At 40.6% G+C, this 14,329-nt stretch overlaps 1 protein-coding gene across 2 annotated transcripts in view; it reads right to left on the bottom strand.

The window, feature by feature from the left end:
* Nucleotides 1-1,596: 1,596 nt before the first annotated feature.
* Nucleotides 1,597-14,329, bottom strand: part of ABC1 (ABC transporter 1) — a 59,245-nt gene continuing 46,512 nt past the window's right edge. For both annotated transcript variants that reach the window (XM_088941770.1, XM_088941769.1), the window contains 2 exons: nucleotides 3,064-3,180; nucleotides 1,597-2,331 (listed from right to left, as the gene is read on the bottom strand). In XM_088941770.1, the coding sequence (XP_088797896.1) occupies nucleotides 1,936-2,331; nucleotides 3,064-3,180 (513 nt within the window). In that variant the 3' untranslated portion in view covers nucleotides 1,597-1,935. The remainder of the gene's footprint in view (nucleotides 2,332-3,063; nucleotides 3,181-14,329) is intronic.

Genomic DNA, 14,329 nt, shown 5'->3' with positions numbered 1-14,329 from the left:
ACCAAAATGAAAGGGATTTGAGATGAACTCTCTGTTTATACCCCAATCTCAGTCTATGCCTATTGCAGAGCAAAGGATCTCATTGCAAAAAAGGAAAAAGAAAAAGTTTATCAATTCTTGATCGGCCTCGGAGATCATTTCAATATTATACGATCAAATATTCTGAGCATGGAGCCATTACCACCAGTCACCAAGGTCTATGCATTGATTGCCCAAGAAGAGCCATTACCACCATTACCACCATTCTTTTCTTCTGGTTCAAAGAATCCATTCACAAGACAGAAAGAACGGTCCAAGATTCGCTGTGACCATTGCAAGAAATAGGGTCACAGCAAGGATCGGTGTTATGAACTAGTTGGGTACCCTCCAAGATGGGAAAAAGGCAAATCACATGCAAATAGAGCAAATAACGACCAAAATACCAAACACTCTGTGAATCATACATCCTATGTTCCCGCTCTTGGGGCTGGTAGTGGCACTTCCCTTGTTCTTGGCCTATCTCTTGAACAATACCGTCAATTCATCACCTTCCTAAGTGCAGGTAGGCCGGCAACCTCTGCCTCCAATTTTACTGTTAAGTCTTTGGATCATTGCTCAATCTTGAACGTCGAATACTGGCTACTTAACAGCAGTGCCTGAATCACATGAGTCCCACTACAAATATTTTTTATCAAAGCCAATCCAAAATGATTGAAAGGGCAATTCATCTACCTGATGGCACAAAATTAGTCACTGGATCATGGCTCTGTGAACATAACACTTGAGATTCAGTTGAAAGATGTTTTGTTCATTACTGGTTTCAATTGCAAGTTATTATCAATCAGCAAAATTACTTCTCATGTGATTGGATTTGGCAATTTTTTTTCAACCTTCTGTGTATTACCGGACCTGATCTCCAAGAAAATGATTAGATTTGGCAAGATGCATGACGATCTTTACCACTTTGTATTGGTCACACAATCAGTAGCCTTACACTCCTCAAGTTTAAATACTGATGCTTCTTCTAGTCTCTAGCACTCAAGATTGGGGCATGTGTCTTATGAACGTTTGGCCTTGATTCCTGGCCCTTCTTTTCTTTAAACTCACCACCATTCATTATATTAACAAGGTTTTCATTATCACTCTCTACTTCAACAGAAGAGATTCCCTTACTAAAACATTAGACCAGCAAGAAGGGCCAGGAACACCACTTGAGTATAAGTCTTACACTCTTATGGCCATTAGAAACTATTGAAAGCAAAAAAAAAAAAAAAGAGGAAGAAAGAAAGCTTCCCAACACCTTTCTTATTATACCTTCCACCACCAAAGCCCGGGTTGCCTCTACTGGGGTCATCGACATTCAACTTGAACTGTCATATGGCCTATGGGTGATCTTATAAATTCATAGAACCAGACAATGAGGGTGCCCATATCTCTAGATTCCTTCCTTGAATTGTCATGTCTCCTTACTCCTATATACAGAGGATCTGTAGAGCCAATGTATGAGTCTCGCCTAAATATCACCCGGCTTCTAAAATGAATAAGATTACATTCCTTTAAACATAAGAATCAGGGCCTACCTTTAACAGGTTCCATTTTAAGAGATTAAACTAGGCATAGGTAAATAAAGTGGTTACTTTTTCAGGAAAAAAAAATGGTTACATTCTTTTATCACATGATTTACTGACTATTTTTTTATCCATCAGTCGTCAAGATGGCCGCATGTCAACCCTTCATTTAGGAGGTGCGAGATCAAACCCACAGACTCACCAATGAAAAAAGATGCTTCATACAAAACTATACACACCACCTTTGACTTATTTCGACTTTTGACATGGCCTGCTACCGCTCTGTTTTCCTCAGTTCTCTCAGGCCATAGTAAAAGGGAATGGGGATACACGATTGCATCCCAAAATTATTATATAAATCAATTGATAAAAATTGAAGATCGACATATCATGACATCGTGCTGCTTGTCAAGATCTCACCTGTATCATCACCAAATTGATACTGCCTATAGATTTCAAGCAACAGTTCTCTACAAGGTACAACAGCCCCCAGCTTGATGCAAGCCAAGAATGCACCTGAGAGCTTCCTATGAAGACTGTAGGCCTCATCGGGTGGTGGGGTCAGTCTGTGCTTAAGCATCGTAGCCCCGAGGTTGGTAATGCTCTTGGTGATTGTGGTGGAGCGGAAGTCATACCCACCTGGCTTTGAGAACGGCAACCCCACAACAAAGGCAGCCTGAACATGTGCCTCTAGCATTACTTCAGACTCCATCCCCGTAAGGAATCCAAGCCTCCGTGACATTTCTATTACCGCATCTCTGTCACAGTCTGCACATGCAAGCACCTGACCAAATGGATGGAATAACCCTTTAACGCGTACAGCTAAAGCATGACCAGAAAAAAGAGTACAGTATGGATAAAACAGAAAAGAAAACACATTTTTAATATTTTTATCTTTTTATTTTTATTGTTTAATTATGATATCAAGGGTTGACACATTTGACCTGAAAGGTTGAATTGTTGACCCACAACCATATAGGAAAATAATTTCATTTTGGGGTTAGTTTTAAATTATATTTTTCATTAAAATCATCAATAAGAACAATTATTGTTTATCCCACTTATTTTTCTTTAATATGATTAATATAAAGCATTTGCGAAATTTTGTTTTTTTCTTCATATTTTTCTGTTTTTACATTTTTTTTTATTATTTAATTCTGTCATCAAGAGTTGACTCATTTGACCCAAAAGGTTGAATTGTTGATCCACCACCAAATAGGAAAACAATTTCATTTTTTGGCTTAGTTTTTATTTAAAATTATTAATACAAAATATTAAAAATGTGTTCAATTTTTCTACTTTTTTTTGCAACTTTTATATTTATTTCTATTTTAAAAATTTTATTATTTAACTATGGCATCATGGGTTAATCCATTTTTCTTCTTTTTTTTTTGTCCAAATATTGAGGAAAACATGAAGAGAATTTTTATACAATGGAAATTTGTTTAGCGGAGGATGTAATAAACAAGTTCAAAAGATCAAAAAGGCGTCCTATTTGAGTGCAAAGATACTGTACCATTCTTAAATAGTCATCAACGAAACTCTTTGGGTAGTCTCGGGCAGCCCCGAAGTCAATGAGATTGATCACCTTTGTATCTTCATCATATAAAAAATTGCTCCAATTAGGATCGGTCTGCATTGGATCAGGACAACATAGCAAAGCATTACAACACAAAAAAGTGGAAAACATGAACAACCAATATATTTCTTTCTAAATTAGCTTAATAAATAATAAAATGCATCTGCAGCAGGCACACACACACAGACTACAAAGAAACAACTAATTGGTTTAGTTGTATCCAAACAAATGGCCTTCCTGAAGGCCAAAAATTAAGAACCCTAATTTTTAGCTCTATGTATACTCCTATCAACCAAATATTGGCTATGATCCCAACCTGCAGTAATGTAGGAGAGCGAATAGAGAGACAAATGAGAGAACACAAAAGAGACAAAAGTTTGTAAGAGAATCTTAGTGGGTCTGGCGGTAGGATGAGTTAAAAGAGTAAAAAGACAGAAATACCCCTGTGCCAGATATGGCACATTTACAACACTCCCCCTCAAGTTGGACTATAGATGTCAATCATTCCCAGCTTGTTACATAATTTGTTATGGCACAAAACACTCACACCCTTAGCAAATACATCAGCAGTTGCTCCTTGGAGCCAACATAAGGAGTACACTTCCTCCATAGAAGATAAATCCTTGCACCCAAGAACATGTATAGGCTCATATGGGGAGTGGAGTCCAGCACGAACTCATGGACCCCATGGAGAGCAGGACCTTATAAGCAAGGTTCGAAGTATCGATACGTATCGACCCGTATCGGCCGATACATATTGTGCCGGTGGCTTCCCGATACGGCCCTACAGGGGGTGTATCGAGGTCTGACCGGTTCAGGGGGTGAAGGAGCCTTAAACCGTTCCCCTGAACTGGTCTAAAAAAGCCTACAAAACACTACCGTATCGCCCGATACATCCCTACCGAAGTATCGATATTTAGAACCTTGCTTATAAGCTTTAGCATCCTCTTCACACTTCCAGTCTGGTAGTGATCCAGCTCCTTCTACATAGAGGTTAAATCAGAATAATAGGCAGATAAACTCCTGTCTCCCTGCTTCAGCCTGCAATTGATAGACCCTAGCATGGTGTCTCTGTTCTGCATAGGTAGCTCTGGCTTGCTAATCTCTTTTTCTATATAAGCCCACATAAAATTTTTCCTTAGGGATGGCTGAATGGATGGCAGAAGCCATGACACAATCATATAATTTTCCTAGAACAATCTAGCATGTGTCAGTCCCTTCTTAGGTTCAACAATATCACCATCCAAGTACCCAAGCTTCTCCCTTCCCCCTATGAACAGTTTTGCTCCTTTGGACCACTCCAAATAGTTCAGACCATCAAGGGGGTGATGGAAATGAGGAAATCAATGCTCTTTGTACAGATACTAAACATAGAGGTGGTGGAAGAAATTTAACCTGCAGTGACGTAGGAGAGAGAGAGAGAGAACAGAGAACAGAGAACAGAGGAGAGAAGTTTGGAAGAGAATCTTACTGGGTCTGGCAGCACCCACTCTAGTTTATATTAATGTGACTGAAACAGGAGTAAAAAATGACCTGCAGTTATTTGCGCCTCCCAAGATGTTAATATCTATACCACCACCTACTTGGTCACCTAGACATGGACCTCCAAAACACCTAGGTGATCCTTTAAATGCACTGATCAAGTATAAGTCTATAAGATTTAAACTAAAAATTGAATTACTCATCATGGACATTGTACTCATTTGAAGCGTTAATACAGGTAAAGGGTCATAGAATCTGTCTGTCTTGCATTTTATGCCATCACAATAAACAATCTCAAGACACAAATAGCATTTTGTCAGACTGGATGAAAAGGTGAGATGAGTTTGTGGCAGACAGGTAAGGGGGTCATAGAATCTTCAGATCTGGTAGTAGGATTTTTAGGTAAAGGAAGATTATTTGGGTGACTAATGATAAAAAATAGATAAGGAGAAGCAATTAGACACTTTTTGCATTTTTTTTTTTTTTTGGCTTTCACGTTGGCTTGATATATCTGTATGCAGCCCCTCATTATGCTTCAACCCTCTTTTCTCATCAATAAAATAAATTACTTTCTTGAGGGAGAGAAAGAGGAACTCTAGCTGTTACATACAACAGAAAGACACTTGGAATAAGAAATTAGTAGAGAGAGGGGGGACAGTAATTTTCTTTCCATTCAATAATTTCAATTACAATGATTTATTTATGGATTCAACACAAGGACTTTGATATCCCTTTTTCACATTTCAATTCCAACTTTGGTGTTACCTAACATTTGGCAATCTCTCGCATTAAGTGGCCACTCTAAAACTCAAACCCGTTTTCTTATGCTTGTCAGCCCAAGAGTTTACTATTGCATCAAGCAGGGCCCAATTCCAAATTGAAAATTATCTATCAGAAAAAATATGGAAATTGAACAAAATTGACTCCTAATTGCATTAGAGTTAAGGTAAGCCCCAATCTGGTGCACCCCTCCCAAGACCCCAGGATAGCTGTGACCAACAAAAGGAGTTAATAGGGATCAATATTAGTACTAGGGATTGATTCCCTAAAGGAAAGTTCTAAAAGAAAAAAAAAAGTACAGACAGGCCCAATGCAGATTTCTGATTTCCACTGCAGAGCTATAAACATTCAAAATGTCAAAAACCCCCACTCTACACACCAATGCCCGCCTGTGAATTGGCATCAATTCCGAGCTGGCACCCACCCCAACTGTACTTTGGGCCTAAAAATTCTGACCCTGGGCTGAACCGTCATTCTCCCAAAAAAATGGGTGGCTAGCAAGGCTTGGCCAATTACTGCGGTGCTTTGAACATTACTTTGTTCATATCATTATTTTATAACTACGTAATAAATTCATTGATGGTTACTGATCAAAATAGGGTAATCCAATATATAACCTATATGGACACTCAAATATGAATTCCATAAAATAATTATAAAACCCATCACTAATCCTATTGAAATTAAATAATAAACTCTAAGATAGACCTAGAAACAGAAATTTACTAGTCCTATTACAGACTTACACATTATTACTAAAATGACCACAAATTTCTCAGTACACAACAAATTGTCATTGAATTGGTAATTGAAAACTTTATCTAAGGACACCAAAATCTCAGACTAGTTTTGGCCCCTTTTAACTTGGTTATCACCTCCTCTAAAGAATAATTAAGCCAGTGGACCACACGTATGAAGACCCAATTTTTGAGGAAGCTCCAAACCAAAGACTTCCTTTTTCTTCTCCTAGGTTTTCATCAGGTTTTAATTTTCCCTTGTTCTTTCATTTGTTTATTTAGTGTTCTTTTTGGTGGGTTAACTTCGTCCAGGTCTACCTCTCAGCCTCTTTCATTTTGTTCTATTTTGCCATCCCTTAATGGATTGGCTTGTTCTACATTCATTCTGTTTGCCTTTTCTTCAATAAAAATGTTTTCTTTGTAATAAATAAAAAATAAAAATTATTAATAAAGAATACATCCATACTAGTGATGAGAGATCATCGAAAGATCAAGAACCCCAAAACAAAGAAATAAGCAATACAATTCAAAAAAATACAACTAGTTAAGTTCTTGACTCTATCTTTAGTAAAGACCAAACCATTTTCAAGATCTTTGGAGACTTTCAAATTCTGATAAGATAACAATCCACTCCATGATTCTTTTACTGCAAAATAATACTATTTGATCTATTCTTTTCTCTTTTCCTTTAAAAATCCTTCTACTTTTTCTTTCCTGACTTCCCAACAGATGGCAAAGGGAACACTGCTCCAAGCAATGTTCACCTTGATATTTCCTCACATTGTAGGCCACTGAACATTCTCTACCAAAGTTCTAGGATCCAAGAAGTCAGATTTGAAAAAACAAAGAATATCCCCAAATGTCTTTCGTAAAGCAACAACTGAAAAATAAGTGCAAAACATTCTCTTGAACAACTTTGTATAAATAACTTTTTCCTGCCATGTGGACTCCCCTCCTTTGAATATGATCCAAAATTATAATTCTGTCCAAGACTACAAGCCAAGCAAATGCTTCAATCCTAGGTGGAATAGGGTTTCCCCAAACTCCAGCTATCTCCAATTTCTCCACTTGATTTCTTGCAAGAGCATACAAGAATAAACAGCGAAGATGCCATTTTTAGATTCCTCTCACCATCTTAAGTCCCTCCAATTTGAGCTTCAACCGACTGCAACTTCGATAAATAGCTCACACATTCCTCCATAAACTTTATGCACCATAAGACCCTATCTTGGGTTATTTCAAAACTTCCTTTAATAGAAACATTCTTCCTACTTGATCTGTACAACCACAAGCAAAGATCACACACTTTACCAATCCCCACCCCATCATCTTCTCTCATCCAATCTTCTCAGAATTGGTGGATCTTAACCAATGGACCATGTGAATTTTGATCCCAAAACTCTACAATCAACCAATCCATTCTTCTAAATAAAATCCCTAAAATTTCTCACAGCCCCAGACACTCTATTCCCTTTCCCCCAGATGTGATTGTCCAATAAAAGAACAGTAAAATATTTCAGATTATAGGAGAAAAAGATGGAGAAGAAGGGAGAAAGAAGGAGGAGTTCGATCATATCCTCTCACCCCTAACTAATTCTTTTATTAATCTTCATTAACTAGATTAATTACAAGTCTGCCCTTAAGTGGGCAACCAGCCAAGCAAGAACTTTAAAAGAACTTATAAAAGAGGTTATCAAGCCCATAAAGATAGGCCCATTAACATACAAAATAAATAATATACTACTTAAACATAAAAACAGATACTAGGGCCCATTCGGCCTAGCCTCTCTACACTCCCCCTCGATCTAGGCATAGATGTCAATCATTCCCAGCTTGCTTAAATAGTGTGTTAGCTTCCCTTTTGGAATACCTTTGGTCAAAACATCAACCAACTGCTCTTCTGAAGAGATAAATGACAAGGAAACTTCTCTTGAAGCAACTCTCCCGTATAAAATGTCTTTCAACCTCTATGTGCTTAGTTTTGTCATGTTGAACAAGATCATGTGCAATGTTGATCGCTGCATGGTTGTCACAATAGAGCATCATTGGATTTTCATAGTCAATACCCAACTCTTCCAAAAGTGATATCAGCCACAGTAATTCTGACACTCCATGTGCCATTGCCTTGTACTCTACTTCAACTGGGGATTTAGCTACTACAGACTATCATAACAACTTCCCTAGCAGTCTCTAAAACACTTCCCTATCAGACAATAGTTCACTATCAATAAAATACTTGCGTTGAGAAATGAAGATACCATCCCTAGACCTAGCAACTTAAATTCCCAAGAAATATCTGAGATCCCTCAAATCCTTGATCTCAAATTCAAAGTTAAGAAATCTTTTGAGCTTAATCACTTCCTAGGTGTCATTACTCATAACTGTGTTGAGACACAAATAAAGGGAATACAAGTGTACAAGAAAAGGCCACGTCAGCCTTTAAGTATTGTAATTGATAGCCAACCACTAGAACAAACTAAATAACAAACTAGACAAGTGGAGAGGTTGATATAACAGAATTGTAACAGAAGTGTATAAATAAGGAAAGGAAGCCAGAAGAGGAATTATTAATTTTGGGAATACAATCGCTCTCTCTTTCTCTCTCTCTCTCTCTCTCTCTCTCTCATTCAAGAGGCAGGCTTCCTCAAAAAAGTCCCTGAGTTAGGCAGTTCGTAACAAGTTGGTATCGGAGCCAAGATGCCAAGCACAAGGTCGTCCGTGATGGAGAACAAGGTCGACAACATGGAAGGAGAAATGCAAAGATTATCGGCTGACGTCAAAGAAATCAAAGAAAGCTTCGCATCCTTGCTTGAACGACTGGAACAGACACCACTAGCGCCGAATCGGGAAAGGCAGGAAGAATGCAATGACACCAGTCATCGAAGCGGATCAAGAACAACAAGAATCGAGTTTCCCGTCTTCGCAGGGGGAGATCCCACATCCTGGCTTCTGCGAACAGAAAGATACTTCGATTACCACGATACGCAGGGACCTGATCGTGTTCCATTAGTCTCCGCACACCTGGAAGGAGAGGCGATCGTCTAGTACCAGTGGTACCGGCGACGGCACCCAAGAGCCACATGGGTGGACTTCACCGATGCCTTAACCATGAGATTTGGAGTCTCGGCCTTTGAAAACTATGATGAAAGCCTCGCTAAGCTATGACAGACTGGCTCCATCCAAGATTATCAGATGGCGCTCGAAAGGTTAGTTGTGTGCGTGCAAGGGTGGCCAGAAAACGCACTTGTCGGAAGTTTTGTTGGTGGACTCAGGGAAGAATTATGGCTGAAGGTGAAAGCCATGCAGCCCACCACCATTCTTGACGCAGCAGCCTTAGCTCGACTCCATGAAGACACACTGAATCGGGCAAGAAGGATTAATCGACCTTTGGGAGCTGCAGTCAAACCAGGTATACCGAATCCAGAACCAGGTATCTTGGGTAAACCGAAGTCTAGACCAGGAGTAGGAATCACAGGCAAAGACGCCAACTCTAGTTCAAGCCCCAGCTCAGCCAAGAGGTTAACTTGGGCTAAGATGCAAGCCCGACGAGAAAAGGGCCTTTGTTATGCATGTGGAGACAAATTCGGACTGAGCCATTGCTGTAAGATCCCGCAAGTTTTCTTCCTTCAACCCGAAACTGAAAATGTCAAGCAATCAACAGACATTGAAGAGCCAGTGGACAACCAAGAATGGGGGCAATGGACAAAGGAATACCCGGAAGTATCCCTGCAAGCCTTGACCGGCCTTGCTTCCTCTCAAACTATGAGAGTAATCGCCACCCTAAGAAAATAGGTAGCAAACCCAACCCACATCATTTTAATGTAGATAGACTCCCACGGGAATGGCCCAATTCTAGCCCAAGGAAGTAACTCCAGTAGATCCGAAGAAGCCCACATACAACTCCAGCAGCTACTTCAAAAGTTTTCAGTGATCTTCCAAGAGCCTAAGGAACTACCACCGAAACGTGCCCATGATCATTGCATTCCATTGCTGCCCGGAACGGCACCCACAAATGTAAGGCTCTATCGTTACCCCTATTTTTAGAAACTAGAGATTGAGAAACAAGTGCAAGATATGCTTGATAGAAAAATTATACAACCCAACCAAAGCCCATTCTCCACGCTGGTATTACTTGTGAAAAAGAAGGATGGGACATGGCGGTTTTGTATAGACTATAGGGCCCTGAACAACATTACTGTGAAGGATCGATTTCCCATACCGGTAATCGATGAACTACTAGATGAACTCGACAGGGCCACCATATTCTCTAAACTAGACCTAAGATCGGGATATCATCAAATTCGGGTCCATGAGGGTGACATCCACAAGACTACTTTCCGTACACACGAGAGGCATTATGAGTTTTTGGTCATGCCATTTGGGTTGACCAATGTGCCAGCTACATTCCAAGCACTTATGAATGACATATTTCGACCCCATTTGTGCAAATTTATACTCGTTTTTTTTTATGATATACTGGTATATAGCGCTACATGGGACGAACACCTAGTACATCTACAAATCACCTTGGAACTACTAAGGACTCGTAAACTCTTTGCAAAGGAGTCAAAGTGTGCATTTGGACAGACGCAAGTACACTACTTAGGGCGTGTAGTCGAAAATGACATTGTAGCAGCAAACCCAGAAAAGATCTCAAGCATGATAAATTGGCCCCGACCTCAAAATGTTAAGGAGTTATGGGGCTTCTTGGGTTTAACAGGGTACTACCGGTGATTCATCAAAAGCTATGGATTGATTGCTGCCCCCTTGACAAGTTTACTTAAGAAGAATGGTTTCTACTGGACTAGGGAGGCCCAACAAGCCTTCGAGACGCTCAAAACAACTGTCTTGTCCCCACCGACGCTCGCACTTTCAGACTTCTCAAAGGACTTCATCATTGAATGTGATGCGTCAAGCCAAAGAGTAGGTGCGGTCCTCATGGAAGGAGAAAGGACACTAGTGTTTTTTAGCAAAGCAATGACAGCACAGAAATGGGGCAAGTCAGTATACGAACGCGAACTGATAGCAAAGGTGGCGGCCCTACCTTCTAGGGAGGAGGTTCATCATACGAACTGACCACCATAGCCTGAAATTTCTGTTGGAACAGTCCATACTATCCCCGGAACAGCAGCGATGGATAGCCAAATTACTCGGCTACGATTATGTCATTAAATACAAGGCAGGGCACACTAACAAGGTGGCAGATGCACTGTCACGCCAACCACAACTATTTCCATTACTTCTCACGGGCCCAACATGTTCCATCATGAGTCAGTTAAGGGAAGAAGCTGAAAGACACCCACAACTGAACAAGCTGCGTTCACAGGTCCAAGAGGACACTACTAGCCACCCAGGGTACACAGTGGAGAATAACTTGCTGTTGTATAAACGCCGAATGGTGATACCACAGGATTCAGCCCATATTTAGAAGCTTTTGGAAGTGTTCCACTCGTCACCAGCAAGAGGACACTCAGGAATTTTGCGCACTTACAAGAGACTAGCCTCCCAATTCCACTGGAAAGGCATGCGGAATTCGGTCCAAAAATTCATAGCCGAATGCATCATTTGCTAGAAAAATAAGGTTGATACCCAGTCTCCAGCAGGACTGCTACAACCACTCCCAATTCCTACACAAGTGTGGGCGGATATATCCATGGAGTTCATAACGGGGCTTCCCCTTTCCTATGGCAAGTCCGTCATTCTCGTAGTGGTTGATAGATTCACCAAATACTGCCATTTTCTCTCTCTTTCCCACCCCTTTACAGCTTCAATGGTGGCTGAGATTTTTACTAAGGAGGTGGCATGACTGCATGGTACCCCTAACTCTATTGTCTCAGACCACAACCCAATTTTTATGAGTCATTTCTGGGCAGAACTTTTTCAACTACAGAGAGTGAAACTCTTCAAATCTACCAGCTACCATCCTCAAATAGATGGGCAAACTGAGGTGGTCAACCGGAGTTTGGAAACCTATCTAAGGTGCTATGCAGGGGATAGGCCACGTCAGTGGCTCAAGTGGCTTCATTGGGCGGAATGGTGGTACAATACCACGTACCACAGTGCAGTAGGAATGACTCCCTTCCGAGCTCTATATGGATGGGACCCACCTCCCCTACTCCCATATGAGAAAGGGTCTACAGCAGTAGTAGTAGTGGAAAACCAACTCCTCCAACGAGATAGGGTGTTACAAGATCTCAAATCCCACCTCCATCGAGCCCAACAATGGATGGCAGACTCTTACAACATAAAGCATAGGGCACCAGATTCAGGAGCAAGTCTTCCTTAAACTACAACCATACAAGCAAGTTTTAGTAGCAGGCCACAGGTGGAACAAACTGAGCCCAAGGTACTTTGGCCCATTTCAAATTGTGGAACGCATTGGGCCTGTGGCATACAAGCTTGACCTTCCAGCAACATCAAAATTGCACCATGTATTCCATGTATCTCTATTAAAGAAAGGGCCAAAAACAGGAGCAATAATAACAACCACCCTCCCATCATTCTCGAAAGATGGCCAAGTTCAAACTAAGCCCACCCAGATAACAGATTTCAGGTGGATACGCAAAGGGAATCACATCGAACCAGAGGCATTGGTGGTATGGTCAGGTCTCCCACTTGAGGATGCAACTTGGGAACCTTACTTGGACTTACAGAATAGATTTTCACATCTTGCACTGAGGGCAAGGTCGCTTTCAAGGGAGGAGGGACTGTTGAGACACAAATAAAGGGAATACAAGTGTACAAGAAAATGCCACGTCAGCCTTTAAGTAATGTAACTGACAGCCAACCACTAGAACAAACTAAATAACAAACTGGACAAGTGGAGAGGCTAATATAACAGAATTGTAACAGAAGTGTATAAATAAGGAAAGGAAGCCAAAAGAGAAATTATTGATTTTGGGAATACAATCTCTCTCTCTCTCTCTCTCTTCAGGAGGCAGGCTTCCTCGAAAAAAATCCCTGAGTTAGGGCAGTTCCTAACAAACTGCAATGTCATCAACATAAACAATCAGAAAAGTCACCAAATAGTTACTTCTTTTCAGAAACAAAGTATGGTTAGATTGAGTTTGTGTGTAACCACAAGAGGCAAGGGCAACTCTGAATCTCTCAAACCATGCTCAAGGAGACTGTTTGATAGCATAAATGGACTTCTGTAGTTTACGCACCTTCCCTTGCATTTCCTTTCCATATACCCCTGGAGGCAAAGACATATAGACCTTTTCATGTAGGTTTCCATTCAAGAAGGCATTTTTCACATCAAACTGGTGGAGAGGCCAATCAAAAGGAGCTGAAGTCATCTTAGCCACAGGAACAAAAGTCTCAAGGTAATCAATACCACACATCTGAATGTAGCCTTTAGTAACCAACCTAGCCTTAAATCTCTCAATAGTGCCATTGGAATGATACTTAATAGTGAACACCCATTTACAACCCATTGGTTCCTTTCCTTCAAGCAAATCCACAATATCCTAGGTATGGTTCTTATGCAAAGAATCTAGTTCAGTCATCATAGCCCTCCATTCAGGTTTGAATAGGGCTTCTGCTACAGACTTGAGAATCACATGGGTAGAAACATAGGCAAGAAAAGAGTAGTAGGTAGGGGATAGAAGGCTATAGGATAAGTGTTTGGAGATACAATGTATTGTACACTTCCGCTTGCCTTTGTGAAGGGCAATAGGAAGGTCAAGGTTTGGGAAGGTAGTAGAATGGTCAGATGAAGGCTGACTTGTTACCTCATAAGTGGTGGAAGGTGACAGAGGCTCTGTTGAAGGAGTGGAAACAACTTGCCCATGCCGGAATCTTTGTCTTTGGTAGCACCTTTGGACAATGGGATGTGAGGGAAAACTAGGAGGATGATCTAGAGGAGCAGGAACATGAGAGGTAGACCCAATGGAAGGAGAAGCAATAGAGAAAGATGGAACAATAAAAGACTCAAAGGGAACTGGAAGAGGAACAACTGGGGACATAGCAAATGGCTCCTCAGAATGCTTCCCCTCAAGAGAAACACCAAAGAAAGGAATAAACTCAACAAATGTGACATCCCTAGAGACAAAACGGGTGCCATGAACTAGATCAAAACAACAATACCCCTTTTGTATGGAGGCATATCCTAAGAAGACACACTTATGTGCCCTAGGCTCAAATTTATGTCTCTGATGATTATGAACATGTACATAGCAGGTGCACCCAAAAACTTGGAGAGG

Source organism: Nelumbo lutea, chromosome 4 (genome assembly GCF_056320005.1).
Source record: "Nelumbo lutea isolate HS-2025 chromosome 4, American lotus-T2T, whole genome shotgun sequence".
In the NCBI taxonomy this organism is placed as follows: Eukaryota; Viridiplantae; Streptophyta; class Magnoliopsida; order Proteales; family Nelumbonaceae; genus Nelumbo; species Nelumbo lutea.
Note: the sequence above shows the minus strand (reverse complement) of the source record. Positions and strands in the feature narration are given on the sequence as shown.